This window comes from Stegostoma tigrinum, chromosome 1, assembly GCF_030684315.1.
Source record: "Stegostoma tigrinum isolate sSteTig4 chromosome 1, sSteTig4.hap1, whole genome shotgun sequence".
NCBI lineage: Eukaryota > Metazoa > Chordata > Chondrichthyes > Orectolobiformes > Stegostomatidae > Stegostoma > Stegostoma tigrinum.
Window position 1 is genome coordinate 92,412,202 of NC_081354.1, and position 18,885 is coordinate 92,431,086.

At 39.1% G+C, this 18,885-nt stretch overlaps 1 protein-coding gene across 4 annotated transcripts in view; it reads left to right on the forward strand.

Moving 5' to 3' along the window:
• The window catches only part of pcdh7b (protocadherin 7b), a 377,866-nt gene that overhangs the window by 17,665 nt on the left and 341,316 nt on the right, over positions 1-18,885 (forward strand). Inside the window, exon 2 of one of the 4 annotated variants that reach the window (XM_048547092.2) lies at positions 12,666-14,662. The exons of the other annotated variants lie outside the window; for them this stretch is intronic. Coding sequence (XP_048403049.2) covers positions 12,666-12,713 — 48 coding nt within the window. The 3' untranslated portion in view covers positions 12,714-14,662. Of the gene's footprint in view, positions 1-12,665; positions 14,663-18,885 lie in introns of those variants that run through there. 4 annotated transcript variants of the gene reach the window in all.

The window sequence follows — 18,885 nt, forward strand, 5'->3', positions numbered from 1 at the left end:
CAAAAGTAAGATTTGGAAGATTTATCTGGAATATAGAGGACCAAACAGCACGGACTCTGGTGAGACGTTTGGGAGAATTGCATGAGAAATCAGACAAAATCTTTCTCATCATTACAAGCAACGTGTTACATTTTCAGGTGTTGAGGTAAGCATCTCACTGGGCAGTGACAAGGTGCCTGTGAACGTGGATTATTACCTGTTGTTGGTCTCATTAACTATGCAAATTTTGCATCATTGCAGTGCAGTTTCCTATCCTATCACCCCCTGCAAAGAAACCTGACATCGGAAATTCCAGATATGAAAGTCAGTGCATATGCTTTGTGACTTCAGTTCACTGCTTTCTCCTTCGGGTTGCCACCTTGAACACGCTGGAACAACATCTCAGGGCACAGTTCCGAGCACCAGCCTCACACAACCCATATCAATGGACGTTGGCATCTGATACCTTCCAGTCTCTTGGGATCCTCCTGGTACCTTTCTGATCCGTTTTTAGGATGCTTGTGCCTTTTAAAGCTGCACTTCAGAGCACATTGGCAATTTGCATTGAAAGGCTCTTGGTTTTTTGTAGTTGAAACTTCAGTAACACTGAGCTGGATATTACATGCCCTTGCCGGATCTGTTTTTAGTGGTGGTGGTGGGGGGAGGCATGTAAATAGAATTAGCTCCAGCTTGCCACCTTTGCATTCACCCTGAGCTCACTGCTGACAGGCCCATCCCCTTCTCCCTAAATTTCGTGCAGGTGGTTGTACTTAACAGTTGTTTTGAGCGTTTGTTTATTAGTTTAGAAGATACAGAAGCTGTCGTACCTAGCATTGAGCAATTTCAGTATTATAAAAGACGCAAATATTGAAGAAGACAAGCATTTTTTCCTTATTTGATGCATATTTTCTTCTTTACACATAATTCATTTGGATTGTCTTAACTTAAAATTTTAGTTTCAAGACTCTTTAAATATTGGGCTTATGCTTGTGATAAACTCACTTAGTGCTAGCTATTGCACAGGCCCCAAGGTTTCAAACTCCATCCCTACACTTCCACCTGTATAATTCAGTTCCATCATTTAGATACTTCTTACAGTATACCACCAGGACCAAGGTTTATGTGGCCTTGTTTTATATAATGTGATAAAGTGCCTTGGGATGTTTCATTAATTTAAAGGCACCCTCTAAATATACTTGTTATTTGTATATGAAGAACATAGTTCACACGTTACCTCACAATGGGTTATGGTGTCAGCTTTGAACAAAATAAGGAAATTAAAAGAACAAATTGCTTTGATCCCAATCTTTGAAAAAACAAATGAATTCACTACATAAAAATGCTCTGATGTCAGTTTGATATCTTTGTTTTGTTACTAAAATTAGTAATCATCATATTCATTGTTTGTTTTCATCAAATATCAATACTGAGGTAAGCATAGAATATAACATTACGCTGCATCATGGTAAGCATCAGAAACACATTATCAAGTAACAACACATAGATGTAAAACATGAATATGAAATATATGGCCCTTGTTGATAATGACCATTAGTCTGTCTCTAATTAGCATGCTTGTAATATTTCAACCCATTTTGTCCAAGCAAGGTGACCACACCTCATTCCCATACTTTAAAAGCTCAGCATGTTTTCTGTGGCATGTGTTGGATTGGGTGAACAAAATCTCCCTCAGTTTACGTAGGTTTAATCATGGTTTCATTTACAGAATACATTTAATGATTGATGATATGTCGTATAGAAAATTAATGTTGTAATGCTTTGTGATAGCAAATGTTTTCTGTAATCCTATAAAGCAAAGTTTTGTACATGTGCCAGTAAAAATTATGAATAAATCCCAAATCCTAGAGCAAGTATTAAAATATGACATTCCAACAGATAATTTTTTTGATTAAAACCAATATCACATGCATTTTGTATCATTTCACAGTCATGTTAAAAAAAACTGGACAGTTCATCCACTTCACCAACACCTTCCACCCCAACCTTCAGTTCACCTGGGCCATCTCCAGCACATCCCTCACCTTCCTGGACCTCTCAGTCTCCATCTCAGGCAACCAGCTTGTAACTGATGTCCATTTCAAGCCCACCGACTCCCACAGCTACCTAGAATACACCTCCTCCCACCCACCCTCCTGCAAAAATTCCATCCCCTATTCCCAATTCCTCCGCCTCCGCCGCATCTGCTCCCACGATAAGACATTCCACTCCCGCACATCCCAGATGTCCAAGTTCTTTAAGGACCGCAACTTTCCCCCCACGGTGATTGAGAACGCCCTTGACCGCGTCTCCCGCATTTCCCACGACACATCCCTCACACCCCGCCCCCGCCACAACCGCCCCAAGAGGATCCCCCTCGTTCTCACACACCACCCTACCAACCTCCGGATACAACGCATTATCCTCCGACACTTCCGCCATTTACAATCCGACCCCACCACCCAAGACATTTTTCCATCCCCTCCCCTGTCTGCTTTCCGGAGAGACCACTCTCTCCGTGACTCCCTTGTTCGCTCCACACTGCCCTCCAACCCCACCACACCCGGCACCTTCCCCTGCAACCGCAGGAAATGCTACACTTGTCCCCACACGTCCTCCCTCACCCCCATCCCAGGCCCCAAGATGACATTCCACATTAAGCAGAGGTTCACCTGCACATCTGCCAATGTGGTATACTGCATCCACTGTACCCGGTGCGGCTTCCTCTACATTGGGGAAACCAAGCGGAGGCTTGGGGACCGCTTTGCAGAACACCTCCGCTCAGTTCGCAACAAACAACTGCACCTCCCAGTCGCAAACCATTTCCACTCCCCCTCCCATTCTCTTGATGACATGTCCATCATGGGCCTCCTGCACTGTCACAATGATGCCACCCGAAGGTTGCAGGAACAGCAACTCATATTCCGCCTGGGAACCCTGCAGCCATATGGTATCAATGTGGACTTCACCAGTTTCAAAATCTCCCCTTCCCCCACTGCATCCCTAAACCAGCCCAGTTCATCCCCTCCCCCCACTGCACCACACAACCAGCCCAGCTCTTCCCCCCCACCCACTGCATCCCAAAACCAGTCCAACCTGTCTCTGCCTCCCTAACCGGTTCTTCCTCTCACCCATCCCTTCCTCCCACCCCAAGCCGCACCCCCAGCTACCTACTAACCTCATCCCACCTCCTTGACCTGTCTGTCTTCCCTGGACTGACCTATCCCCTCCCTACCTCCCCACCTACACCCTCTCCACCTATCTTCTTTACTCTCCATCTTCGGTCCGCCTCCCCCTCTCTCCCTATTTATTCCAGTTCCCTCCCCCCATCCCCCTCTCTGATGAAGGGTCTACCCCCGAAACGTCAGCTTTTGTGCTCCTGAGATGCTGCTTGGCCTGCTGTCTTCATCCAGCCTCACATTTTATTATCTTGGAATCTCCAGCATCTGCAGTTCCCATTATCTCTGAGTTTTATTTTCTGTTAGCTTTCACATTAGATTGGTTGCGATAAGTGTGGTTTATTTAAATTTGATTTTTGGTCTGTCATCATGTGTATTTGTTATGATATTGTTGCCTAGCCTTTATTAAACTTATTGTACTACTTGAAATTGTCTTTGGAAAGACTTTTTACAGTAAGTATGGAAAACAAAATAAAATGACATCCATATTTCCATGCACACCCATAGACGCACACACCTACACAAAAATCATCCATTTATGTTTGATGCTGTGCAGCTACACAACCTAAGTGAATTTCATTCTGTATCAGAGATTGATTTTCAACTTTCGAGTGTGTCATTTAGGTTGGATTTACATTCCACAGAATGAAGTTCCAGTTTTGAACCTGATACTGAATCATTTATCTGCATGAAGTTATAAGTAATGCAAATGTTCTAAATATTTGATTTCAGATAACTTATAGGCACCTTTATATTTTCAAATGAAATCAATCAAAGTATGTGTAATAGCATTAAAACTATTTCCTGTGTAATAATATTGCTGAGTGGTCAGCTGTGTATGTTTTTACATTGAAGTTATATCCTGATGGTGTCACCCTTTAATTTGTTGCATCCTAACTTAACTCAAAGGTGAACAGTGTTTCAAACTAATTGTAAACTGGACAGATAGTAATTATTACCAATGATTTAGAAAATGAAGAGGTATGCAGCATGTAATAGTTTTTATGCTTATAATTGCTAGATGTAATTACTGATTAATCATAAGATATGAACAAGATTAATGGTGAAAAGCTTCTTCATCTGAGGATAATGGCCAACATACATGGTGGAATGTATGATGGAATTTTGACACACCAGGAGAAATATGTTACAGACAGCTAGGATCTCAGCAAATAGTAAAATAATGTTTTTGACCAACATTACAATTGGCCCAATTACATAGTTATTCAATATAACACACAACTAGTCTAGTGTCTGTTAAATTGCAGATTTTGTAATGAGGTAATCTATTTGTAATGAGGCTGTTAAACTAACTTTTTTGGTGTAAATCTGAGACTACCTGAAGGAGATGTCACATTTTCAGTTAGTCTTTCATGGGATGTGGGTATTGCTAGCAGGCCAACATTAGCTCCCCATCTTGATTTGCCTTTGAACAGAGTGGCTTGTGACACCCTTTTAGAGAGAAGAGTCAACCACATTTTGAGAGTCTGGAGACAAATGTTGGTCAGACCATGTCAGCATTGCAGATTTCCAAGTAGGCCTCTTAGTTGGCAGCCTTCATCTTAAATGATCATTCCCTTCACCTCTCTTATATGTTGGCAGCTTTGTATACAATCTATAAGATGCAGTGCAGCAAAGCACCAAGCTTCGTTTTATAGCACCATTCAAACTGGCAGCCTTTACCACCTAGAATAAAGCCAATAGACACCATTAGCCGGTTTTCTTTCAAAGTAATGCAGGACCCTAACTTGGAACTATTGTGCTGCTCCTTTACTGTCACTGCGTTGGAATTCTGGAACTCATTGCCTAGCAGCACTTTATAAGTTTCAAGTATCTCCAAGACATACTTAATCTGAACTATCAAAATCCTTTCTCCCCTAGCACTCTACGCTCTCCCCAACTATAGCATAAATGCTGCCCCCTCCACACTTCACCAGCTCTGATGAAGAGTCATCTACACTTGATATGTTAGCTTGCTGTCTCTCCATGGATGCTGAGAGTTCCAGCATTTGTTGTTTTCAGTTAGACCTGTACCAAGTTAATTTGTAGTAGTTGAAAAAGGTGGTTTCTGCACCTTTACCGGGGCAATTATGAATGGTAAGTAAATGCTTGCCTTGACATTAGCACTCACAGCCTAAGAAACCATAAAATAAACATTCAAGGCTAAGGTCAGAGCAGGAGGAGTGAGGATACACAGAGCAGAATGAGTGGTAAGTTAGCTAAAAAAAAAGAGAAAACAGTGATCTTTTTCAGATTGGTGGAAAGCTGCATTGAACTGTGACAATGCTGGGATTATACTTGCAATTTACATTGATTATTTGGGTTTGGGAATTGGGACTACAATTTCAAAATTTGCAGACAATGCTAAACTTTGAGGATGTGAGTGGATATAAGTAATGAAAAAAAAAGAATATCACACAGTACATAGGAGCATAGGAACAGGAGTAGGCCATTCAGCCTCTTGAACCTATTCCGCCATTTAATGAAATCATGGCTGATATGTGGCCTGTCTCAACATACCTGGCTTTGACCCATGTCCCTTAATACTGTTGCTTAACAAAAAAAAAAGTCTGTTTCAGGTTTTATCTAAGAATATCAATTGCCATTTGTGGAAGAGAGTTCCAGATTTCTATCAGCCTCTGTGTGTAGAAGTGCTTCCAAACATCTCTCTTGCATGACCTGGCCCTAATTCTCAGACTATTTCCCCTGGTTCCAGACTGTTCAACTAGTGGAAATAGTTTATCTATCCTGTCTTTTCCTGATATGATCTTTAAGACTTCAATCACATCATCCCATAACCTTTTAATTCTGGAGAAAATGGGATTAATTTGCATGATTTCTTCTCAAAACTTAATCATTGAACTTAAGGTATCATTGTTGTTGTATACTCCTGTAAGCCTATATATTATTCGTTAGGTGTGGTGCTCAGATCTGCTCACAATACTCCCAAGCAGAGTCTAACCAGGGTTAAACAAGATGGCATTTTTAATCGTGTAGAATGCTTGTGTGATAATAATATTTTTTGATATAGTTAAATGTTAATTGGTGCAATTGATAAGAAGAAAAGCTGGAATCTGGCAAAGGAACCAAACGATCCAGGGACAGAGATTTTAAAAATTGCAAAATGTTGTGATGCAATTTAATAAAGCCATGAAAATATAAGCAAACCAAATGCAGCAAGGATATCGTTTACACTTGTATGTAATGTTGATTAGATCACACTTAAGATAATTGTGCACAGTTCTGGTTTGCATGAGCAGTTGGTATGCAGGTAAAGTGGGAGCCTGTAAAATTCACTGTCTGGTTTTCCCTCTGTCCTCATGCCCTCAATTGGTCCTGTTTATAGTTTTGGGTTGGGGAGATTGGACTTAGAATGCTCAGCTTTCCTTTGCTGCAATTAAAACCCTTAAGTGGCCATTGAAAAGCACTTTCTTGCCCTCACTTTGGCTTAGAGGCTGGTGGGAAGATCCCATTTATAACCCTCACTTAGGCTTTTGAGGAAAGGTGGACACCTCTCTCAAGGTACTCCACATGGTTCATACCCAAAAGGTTCTCTCCCTTCCCTTAGTCTTTTCATGATCTCTATTATCCAGGTCATTCCTCTGCTCAACCATGAGATTCTGCGCTCTTGATTCAGGAAAAAAATATAGAGCCTTCTGCTCTGGAATGTTCCTATGGCTTTTGGCTCCTATCCTATACTGGCCCCAAATGGTAATTGTTTATAGTTGAGCTTTGAAATTAAGTGTTAACACAGCAGAGATATCATGGCAAAGCCTAAGTCCTTTCTGATACTGAAGCATCTAATAATGACCAAGAGCTGGGCCCCTAAGTGACCATTCCCTTTTCCATTGAAGACATGGGACAAATTTAGTTTAGATTAGATTCCCTACAGTGTGGAAACAGGCCCTTCGGCCCAACAAGTCCACACCGCCCTTTGGAGCATCCCCCTATAACCCACACACCCCTGAACAATATGGGCAATTTAGCATGGCCAATCCACCTAGCCTGCACATCTTTGGACTGTGGGAGGAAACCGGAGCACCCGGAGGCAACCCACGCAGACACGGGGAGAATGTGCAAACTCCACACAGACAGTTGCCCGAGGCTGGAATCGAACCCAGGTCCCTGGTGCTGTGAGGCTGCAGTGCTAACCACTGAGCCACCGTGCCACCTTTACTGACTACTTAGTTGAGCTCAACAGGAGTTAGTTCAAACTATAGCTTGTCGAATACTTGGCCGAGCCTTGGTAGACATTGCTATTCTACCCTGTAGTCTTGGATTAAGGAATTCTAGTTTATTTCATTTTGTAGATTTTTAAAAATACTTTTCTACCTTCTTACAATGCTGCCACTATAAAATTATGACCTTTGCTTTAAAACTTATCCGGTTTTGTTATAGATTTCTCAGTTCTACAACAAAAGGCAGCCGAAGTACACTGTCATCTTGCACGATAGGCAGTTTGGCACTCATTTCACTCCAATGTTTTTTATAACTTGCCTTCAAGAAGCATATTGAATTAGCAGCCTACTTTATGATTTAATTTTTTGCTTCTTTTTTGCACTGGGTTGCTACAATGTTGTTGCCAGTATATCATCCTGAAATGTACTTACAGTGGAACAGAAACAAATATTGAACATTTATTTAGGAGCCTGAACTATTTCAAAGTGTTTTTAATGGCAAGCTTGAGTATTTGGAAATACTTGTACTATGTATGTGCATTTGGCATTAGATGGGACAAAGCATAGTTGTAAAATATCTGTAAAAGTTGGGTTACATTGACTAATGTTTTGTGAAGAAAGCTTTAAATTCTAGAAGAATCAAAATGAAACAATATTTAACTTTGATGTGTCGGTAGTGACTGCAGTACTAATCAACAGAATTTGATGACATTTACTCTCAAACTCATTTACATGATTCCATTGATAGAGCCAAACAAACTTGAGGCTATAGACAGAATTTGTAAATCAGCATGTGCCACTTCGATGACTAAGGAACATATCTGACTTTCTTTGGATGTAATGTGACATGACAAGATATTAGCCTTTATTCCTTTCCATAATCTTGCAGCTCTTCACTTTTTGTCAGATTGAGAATGTAACAAACAAGAAGCTGTAGTTGGGAACACTAGATGATGGTCCTCCACAATTGAAATAGAGACAAGTGATTGGGAAGGCTGAAAGGGAAATTGACAAGTGGTGTTGGATGGAGTTTTGCAATTGAGGTCTTTGGAGACTGGGGGAAGGCCATTGGTTTCCTTGAGTATTGTAGACTGAGAGCCACTGTTGTTTTTGGCCCACTAATAATGCTGTTTAGTAAACCATGCATCAACAGGAAACTTTACTTTGGTTCTTAATTAAGATATGTGGCCCCGACATGTTATAACATGACTTGATGTTCTGATGCCCTGCAATTTGCAGTCATAAATGCAGTGCATTTTGGGATCATTTTCTCCTCATATACATGTTTAAAATTTCCAACTGACACTCCCTTACCCAATGGATTGGGTGGAAGTGGGATTGATACCAAGGTCTTAGTTTCTCAGCTGTATTGGTCTCACGAGTAGTTTGAAGCATAATGCTCATACAAATGATATTTTCATACTCAGGCTTTGAATTTCATCAGCATAGCAGGATATAATCCTCGTAAATGAGTCAACTAATGAAAAAGCTTTGCCAAAATATTCTTGATCTATTAACCATGTTAGTAATTGAAAAAATAATGATTGCCAGTGTAGTCATTTTGGCACATACCTATTTGAAATGCTCCAAGTGGGAGCATTTCAAAAACAAAAACTATAAAACTAACACTTGCACCTCCCTTTTGCAAATATTTTACATTAGTACCTGAAGATCGAGATAAATTTCTCAATTGTATGAATGATGTATTTATTGACTGTAGTGTGACTTATTGGATAATTTGCTACTACTTATAGCCAACACAGTAAAGCAAAGCTTATGACAGTATTAAACTGTGCGGTTCATTTTCTAGAAGTAATTGTAATCCTCTTGATCGCATCATAGAGTGATACAGTGCAGAGAAGGGAGGGAGGGCAGTAGGCCCATTGTGTCATTGCTGGCTCTTTGTTAGAGATAATCACTTCATCCTAATCCAGTTGTCGTTCCCTTAGGCCTTATTGAATTTTTCTCTTCAACTGTTTGTTGGCTTCTCATATTACTATTAAATTTTATTGCATCTCTCTTTTAGGCAGTACACTTGAGATCACAACAATTGCCTTAAATATATGTACTCCGATTACCTAGCCCCTGCCATTGAAAACTGTTTCTACGTTCTTGCGTGCTTAAAATCATTAATGATGTTGAAGTATACCATGAAATCTCTTCTATTCTCGGTACAATCATGACTTTTCCAACCGTTCCACATAGCTGATGGTCCTCATCTGTGATGTGTTTTTAGTGAATATATTCTTACCCTGCCCAATGCCTTAGCATCCTCCTAAAGCATAGTATTGAGAATTTAACAGACTTATCTAACCGAGGCCTGTGCAATGTTTTATAAGGCTTTAGTCAAACTTTCATGCCTTTCTATTTTGTTCCTCTATAAATGAAGCTAAGTTCTATATGTTTTTTTACCAGACTTCTGAACCTTATCTCCCATTACAGGCTTCGATGCATACACCTCTAGTTCTCTCTATTACTACATCTCCTTGAAATTAGTATAATTTACTTTATTTTGCCTTCCTCATCCTTTCTAGCAAAATGAACCCCTTTACTCTGATCAGCATTACATTTTGTGAGCCAGTCGTTTGCCTATTTCACAGTCTGTTTGTATTGGAATTCATTAACAGTTCTTTCCACTGATTACCATATTTCTAAGTTTCATGTCATCTACAACCTGTAAAATTATGCCCGTTTACCTAGGCCCGGGTCATTAATATGTGTCAAAAGAACAGCCATCATGGTACTGATCAGAAGGACACCTCAAAACACTTTTCCTCCAGTCTCAACCAAGTCTTCATCAATATAACACAGTGTGGAGCTGGAGGCACATAGCAGGTCAAACAGCAAGAGAGGAGCAAGAAAGCTGACATTTTGGGTTGGGACCCTCCTTTTCTGAAGAAGAGTCCCGACCTGAAAGAACAGCTTTCCTGCTCCTCTGATGCTGCCTGGCCTGCTGTGTTCCTCCAGCTCCACACTGTGTTATATCTGACGCCAGCATTGACAGTTCTTACAATTTCTGAGTCTTCATCAATATCCTGTTTTCTGCCCCTCAGCCAATTTTATATCCATGGAGCAGCTGCTTTTTACTAATAGTGACTATGTAATTACTTTTTATGTTATAGGAACACCAGTCTGGTTCAATAGTGTCCTTTAGAGAATAAAATCCTGAACTCATCTAGTAAAAATATGATTCTGAAATACAGCCAACTGGTTAAATCTGAAATGACCTAGCAACTCATTGTATCAGCTTTACCAGATCACCATGACATAATAATTTTCCGTTGTTATTTAAGAAAACAGCTCTTACCCCTTCCTCAACTTTAAAGGAAATTCAGTATCAGCAATAAATGATAATCTTACAATGATGCCCACATTCCAAAAGGAAGCAGAATTGAAAAGACGGAAAAGTGTGTTCAGTGGCAGTATGAAAGAAGCAAAATTTAGGCTGTGTATGGAAAGAAAAAAAACTGACCATATTTGATTCATAAATCTACATTTTTACATTTGAAAAGTTAATGTTTGATATCATATGTATCTCTTATACATTAGCCTTTGTTTTTTCTTATCTATTTTCCTTTAGTTCATTTCTCCAGAACTTATGTTGATGTTCTCCAATTTTTGTTTCTCATGAAATGGCAAGTCAATCTAGGCCATGATTTGGTGAATAACAGCGATTTTGTCCAAGGAGCATGTCATTATGCATGTATCACATCAGTTCAAAACTGATGTCTATCATCACTGAAAGTGGCCCTGTTCTCATTTTAATCCATACAATATTGCTTCCACCTAACAAGATTGGGAGATCCATTCAATGTTTTCCCTTCTTAACTGAAGAACATTGATGCACTGCATTATTTATCTTCCATTGTCATTCTAACAGCATTGTTTGTTGGAATTCACTAGAACAGCAAAGATTAGAAAGGAACAACCATTCATAACAGCTTGTGTCAGTGTGTAGTAATAAACAGTTGAAAGTTCAAAAGCTAGAATATAATAAATTCTTAAAGTTAGCCTTTATTTGGAATTCTGAAGCTTTGAAAGTTTTAAAGCCAAAAATGTATGCTTGCCTGAAGTAAAAAGAAAATACTGAAAATATTCAGCAATCTCGGCAGGAGCTGTGTAAATTTACAAATTTTGAGACAGAGGAGTTTAACTTACTATAAATTGTTTCTATTTCCATTTCAACAAGCAATAATGAAGCTCATGACCTAGGAAGCCCAATTTTAACCTATTCAAAAGACATTCATTTGTGCCAGAGATAATGGGAACTGCAGATGCTGGAGAATCCAAGACAACAAAATGTGAGGCTGGATGAACACAGCAGGCCAAGCAGCATCTCAGGAGCACAAAAGCTGACGTTTCGGGCCTAGACCCTTCATCAGAGAGGAAGGGTCGAGGCCCGAAACGTCAGCTTTTGTGCTCCTGAGATGCTGCTTGGCCTGCTGTGTTCATCCAGCCTCACATTCATTTGTGCGTTGAGTTAAAATTGTGTCCCATGCTAGCAAATATGATAATGTTCTGAATACACACTTAATACATGAAATCCTTTTGGTTGGATCAGAATGTGCAAGTTGAAGGTGCATGCATGTTAATTTTCTAGCTATTGAGTATATCGAGGATATATGTTTGCAATGTGTCAACATTTACTCTTGGTGGTTATAGCAAGGACTCTTTTGGCAAACTGGCCATAAAGACTAAAGTAATGTTTTTATTTTGGTGGAATAATTCATGCAACCTGTGGCTGATTATTTGGAATTTAATCAACACCCGTGACCAAACAAGGATATAAACAGGACTGGACCATTATATCATCTGCTGTCATTAAAGTGTCAAAAGGTCCACAATGATACAGGCTTGTTTTGCATCACGTTATATCTCAAATGAATGAAAAAAAAGAAGGTGGATCTCAATAAAAGCAAAAAGTGCACAGGACAACAAAGAAGCCATCAAAGCACTGAATCAAAAAATACTTTGTTGGCCTGAATACATGATCGTCAAAACAACTATTTACTCCATGAGGGAATTAGTATGTCATCAGAGTCTGAACAGTCTGGTAAGTTTGAAATACAGTGTTTCTTTTAAAAAATGATCTCCCTGAGCAGTACATGTAGTTTGAAAGCATAGTTCATAATGTCTACTTTAATCAGTTTGCTAAATTATGCTTGTAAAGTAATTAATTCACATGAATAGCATTTATGTCCATATTAATAAGTTGCAATTGAACTATTTAAATTAATCTATGCCTCTGTGGCATTTTCAGACATCATCATGTATTTCTGTCAGAAGTTGAGTTCAGATCATTAATGAATTAAAATCTTTAATGTCTCCACAGATGAGTCATCTTCATCCAGATGTGCTGCATCTGTCCATGAGGCTATAAACACAAAAGGATATTGAGACCTCGGACAAGGGATAACCACTATCAGTCATCGATACTATAAACCCAGGGTCACTGTACTGAACATCGTTGGAGAGATCTTTCTGAAATTGTTCCATAGGGCCTTCAGGGCCCCACCATAATCCTCTGCAGGGCCTTCATAGGCTCACAAAAGGAGTTGGAAATTACATCAGTTGTTAATCCAGGGCATGCTGGAGAAGGGTATATAACTTCCATGATCACGTGCTGCCTGCTAAAATCCCACTGTACTGAATTAGTGCCCAACAAAATAATATGCGTTGATGGTATTTGCAGGTAAGCTTCGAGTAAGTTGCCTCACCACATTGGTGCCAAAATATTAACCCTTCTCCAGGCTAGTCTAAGATATTATCTTGCACATATTTACAGAATTCTCAGACAGCTCTAGTTCTTTGTAGTTCAGTTGGGTCTGATCCAAAGTATCGCCCTGTGAGATAGCTTGAGTGCCAAAAGCTCTGAAAGCTAAGTCAGTACTTTGTGCATCTATGAACAGGAGTGCTCTGATCAGACTAAACTGTCTTATAATTGAACGCCAAAATGTCTTTCAGTCAGTATTTCGCAATCATACTTTTGTTCCTATATTAACATAATATGATTCTTCAGACATTACACAAGAGCCTTCACATTTTGTTACACTATTTTCTATTTATTTACAGTTACTGTCTCAGGTTGTAATAAATATAGTAGACAGATAAATAACTGATTTTACATAGTAAATCAGTGTTTACATGTGTTTCTATTTCCTAATTAAAAAACATTTATTTGTACATATAAATTAATCTCCCAAGTTCAGTCTTTTCCCAACAGTACAAGTTTCTAAACCCATCTTGTATATATAACAGCCTTCTGCATGTGCTTATTCATCTTCCTAGGTGTGGAACTCAAAGTTCCAGGAATGTTCAGTCACATGTGACACTTCAATCCTACGTGTTCTTCTGTCAATAACATATTCATGGGAACAGTGTTTTAATGTCTTCTCATTAGAACAAATGATGTTTTCCTACACATAAATGACACACTTGCGTCATTTTCTTTTTTCGCTTTTCAACATAATATACTAGTTAAAGATATGCACAAAGAGTTCACTGGACATATTGTAACTGCACAACGATGTGCCAGACCTTAGTATAAGTACAGGGTTCACTCCACATGCATCCCTAATGATATGTGCACATATGTTAATGGACATAGCCAGTGAATTGTTTAAAGAAAGAGATTCCCAATAGTTCACGGACACAATTTGTGGTACTGACCATCTCACGTTTTAAATTAGCTAGTCAGCAATAGTTCTGCTGTTCAGACATAGCAATTGACTTCATTTCCTCAGAACCAGAAGAGAAATTCAATCAGATCTCCTGATTTATATCCAGTGACTATTGGACAATTGTTTAACTTGTATGGAAATAAGATGACTTTCAGAATCAGCTGTGATGCCATTTAAGTAAAACCTAGCCCTGAAGAATAGCTGCTCAGGAAACATATGATGACATCACTGGGTATGGAAATATCTGTCAACACAGATCACTGCTTTTTGGAAAGGAAAAATAAAAGTGCAGAAAAATACAAGGACAAAGGCTTGAATCATTTTAACTTTACTCTCTTGGAGTTAATTAAATCACAGTTGAAAGTGTGACTTGCAACATTGAAAATGTAGGCAACTATTTGAAATTTGCACCTTGACTTAATTGGATTGCTTCTTCCCATAATTGATTTATTGCTATGCCTGATATTTGCAAAAGCAGCTTAGAAGGTACTTTTCATGTAACAATATGTCTGTATAAAAGTAGCAGGAATATGCCGCTGTGGATATCCTGTGAACGAGACAATATCTTACTGACCGTTTACAGACTGAATTTACCTTCACTGTGTTACCATATAATGTATTCATCCACAGCTTTATGGAAAATGACAGAATCACAGAATTTCTGTAATACATTGAAAAAAGTTTGAATAAATAATTTTTCTTGCAATAAAACTTCTGTCACTGTTCAATGTATTATTTGAATCTTCAATCTGTCAAACTATTTCTTCTGCTTGATTATTAAATCTAATTGACTAAGAATTCAAACCATATAATAACTTTCTGTGACGGCACTAAGCAGTATTCTGTTTTTATGATTTCCCATGTTTTATATTAGGCAAAATACTTTAGTTTCCTTACAGTATAAGTCTATTTAGTATTTTAGCCCCAAGCAGAATTAGCCTTTAAAGAACCCTGAAATTGTGTATTGTCAGTTGTAAGAAGCAAGGGAGTTATATCCATAAGGAGACAACAATAACTAGATGCTTAAGAGTGCCTGGGATTTCATGGCTATTAACTTTGAACTTTTGATTACACCATTGTTTTACAAGCTCAGATGCTGCCAGGGCACATGTGAGCTGTGATAAAAGGCTTCCCACAAGATGAGGCACATTTATCACTGGACAGTTTTTAAACTCAGATTGGGGAAGGCCAAAGAAGCAGAATGATTTCCTGCAGCTAGTGAAACTTTTCAAATTTAAGTTCATATTGAAATAGATACAATCATCTTTTCTTGTCATACAAAGCAGCAGAATGTGGAAAATATCTCACCCTTTTGCATCTGTATGCTGTTAGTACTTTGAAAATAAATTAATATTTCATGTACAATGCTGTATGCTTTAAGTTGTTACGCTAATTTATTTTTGAATCAGATTTTCATATATCTTCACCATTTCGTGAAATGCTTAACACGGATTATAACCTAACCTGCCCAGAGGGAATAAGTTGGATATGAGTCAGACACCTGTTTTACATCTGTTTATATTTGCGCTGCAGTAAGGAATACGATAATACGGGACGTAAATATGTCTTGTACATGAACCTGTCTTGATTTCATTGGGTGAGTTGGGTTAATTGTGATATCTCCTCTATGCCACCAAGCACCTTACTTGCTCTGAATGACAAATGTGTTACTGTTACTTTGAATTACACAGAATGGTGCAATGACTATCCAACAATTTTAACTGGGAAGTGTAAGCATTTTTATTTGAAGAAGTGACTAAAGCATTGGAACAGTGGATGTCTGTGAATTTCTTCTATATGAACTTTCAAAAGATGTTTGATAAAGTTCCTTATCAGTTCCTGATAAAAACCTGTTTACTAAAGTTGATGCTTGTGGAATTGAAAATAATTATTGATCTGGACAGGAAATTGGTGGAAGCAAAAAAGCAAAAGGACTGCGGATGCTGGAAATCAGAATCAAGAACAGAAGTTGCTGAGAAAAGTCAGCGGGTCTGGCAACATTTGTGGGGAGAAATCAGAGTTAATATTTTGGGTCCACTTCTCCTTCAGAACTAGCTCATTAGATCTGAAACATTAACTCTGATTTCTCCCCACAGATACTGCCAGACCTGCTGATTTTTCTTAGCAGTTTCTGTTTTTGTTTCTGATTTCCAACAGCCACGGTTCTTCTGATTTTTTTTTTCTTCCACCAATTTCCTGTCCAGATTACTAATTGTTTTCAATTCCAGAAGCATCAACTTTAGTAAACAAGTGTACGCGGACACTTTGGCACCCATCTTGTGGAATTATGTGACAAGTAGGGATTTTGTGACATTCCTGCTGCTGGCACCATATTTAAAATCAAGCTCCATTTTAGGTGCTGCAAGTCAGGAATTGACTTTGATACTTGGTGTCTGTGTGGTAACCCCAAATCAATGGCCCTGAAAGGAAGTTAGCGTCCTGGTTCACTGACAGGGACCTGGAATTGTGCTAGCAGATGGTATAGTGTAAAAAGGGCATTGGTTTTTACCTGCCATTTGGTAAAGGAAGCAATTCCTCGAGATTTAGCCAGCTGCTACTGAGATAGCTGCCCATGCCAGCGTACTGTGCCCATTGCAATGTAATGCAGAAAGATAGTCTTGATAATTTACGCTCCACCAGGTTGAGTACCGTTACCTTTTCTATGATGCCTCATGCTCACTGACTTTAACTGCCCCACTGCACACACTTCTCATGAACTTTATTTCTCATTATTGCACGCAAGATATCAACTCAATGGCTGTCATTTATTTCATTCTTCCAAACTGCTCACCTTTTCTGTCCCTTATGCTTCATCTTCATCCACTGGGGACATATTATTGCTTCTCCTACTTATGCAGCATCACTAATTGCTCTTTCATTTGCAGACATACTTAGTCCCTTTCTTGTTCTCACTCCAGAATAAAAATTGGCTCACCCTCTGGAATACTGCTTCCACAACATTGTAGTTTGTGTATCTGTAATGCCTGGACTGGCCACACCTGACTTACAGGACTGACCATGACCAACCAAGTCCCTGCACTGAAATCAAAACTAGCCCTTGACTGACAACCCGACCGGCCGTGGTACTTGTGAAGCTGTTAAAATTTGCTCCCTTTTGACTTTCACACATGGCTGTTTGGTTGAAGCATATGCAGTGTGAGTGCCGCTTAAGCTGCTGGCACATGCTATAGTGTTGATATTGACATTGGTGTCTTACAATAACGTATTCATCCACTTCACTGTTTGCTGCTCCGAAATATGACAGTCTGTTTGCTTCTCCCTCAGTGCTGCAAGGCAAAGAAAGTAATGCAGGCCGACAGCCTGTAAATTGGCTCTTAGGAATCTTTGTACTGAGCAGCAATGCAAACCACAGAAGGTGGCAGCCTCCAAGTAAGTGCAAAGTTTGTGAGGTCTAGGAAATAAAGCTGAGTTGAAGATGCATCATGTGTAGACTTATGAAATGTATGTGAGTAATGCAACCTGGCAGAAGCTTGCAAATCATAAGTATCTCTAAGCTCTAATGTGATGTCCTGAAGGGAAAAAAGAGAAAAAAATTCAATGATGGAAGTCAGAAACAAAATCAGAAACTGCAGGAAAAACTCAGCCGTCTGCAGAGAGAAAGTGGAGTTAATGTTTTAGGCCCAGTGACCCTTCTTCAGGACAGAACACTTTGTTTATGGTAGCATGGTGAGAAGCTGGATGAACACAGCAGGCCAAGAAGCATCAGAGCAGCAGGAAAGTTTGATGTTTTGGGTCGAGACCCTTCTTCAGCAATTCCTACAGCTCCTACTATCTCTGTAATAGCTTTGTTTATGGAGGCCTGAATGGCTGAAATGGTCTGTGACTTATTCCGAAAATAGAACACGTGGTAAAACCAATGAAGCAAACATGGAGTGAACTTTAATTTTCATAAAGCTTCACCAAATTATATATGCAATAGTTGTATGTAGGATAAATTAATGGAATACTTTCAAAACAGTTTTATAGATCAAGGTGTTAAATACATAACTAGGGAATATGCTGTATTACACTTTACCCAGTGAGCCATGGTTAATTCAACCTTTAGCAAAAGAGCTCACAGGAAGAGTGTTCAGAGTTTGGTAGAGTTCTGTATTGAGAAGGATTTAGTTAACTGAAACCAGAATCTTAAACCTGAATAAAGAATAAGACATTGGATGGTGAACTGACTGAAGTCAATTCGTCAATTTGAATAAAATGTGAGATGGTAGAGAAACAGTGAATAGGAACATGGAGGGAAAAGCCAAACTGTGACTAATGAACCTTACATATAGTGCTAGTTTAAAGCAAGTGGCACATATTGCCCACTATAGCAAGCTTGAGGATTGGGAAAGCTTTAAAATTCAGCAAGTAGTGACATTCAATTTTTTGAAGTAAGAGAAAGAAAATAGAAAGGGAATAAAGGAGCAAGAGATGTGAAAACAGATTTTTAAAACTCCTCTTGTAAAAAAGTGAACAAATTAATGAATGCAAACATTTATGCCTTACAGGCAGGTGCAATTTAAATGATAATGGGAGTAGGAAATGACAGAGACATTCAGCTTGATTTTTGCTACCGAGCTGATTTGGTCAAGTTAGGAAATTTCCCATCTGGTACATGTACCTTAAGGGAAAGGATCCACTTACATGCAATTTTCGCTCGAGAGAGTTGGTGGCACGTTATTGTCAGTTCTGTGGAGGGAGTTGGGAAGCAGTCATGGGTAAATGAGTACCATGGCAGACTGGCGCAAAGGCCCATTCTCATTCTCTGAGATTTCAACTCAGTTTAGTAAAATACTGCCAGTCTCTCTAGCCTTTACCCATCCAAACACTCCCACTTCATACCCTCATGCCACTTTCATAGCCTCCCACCCC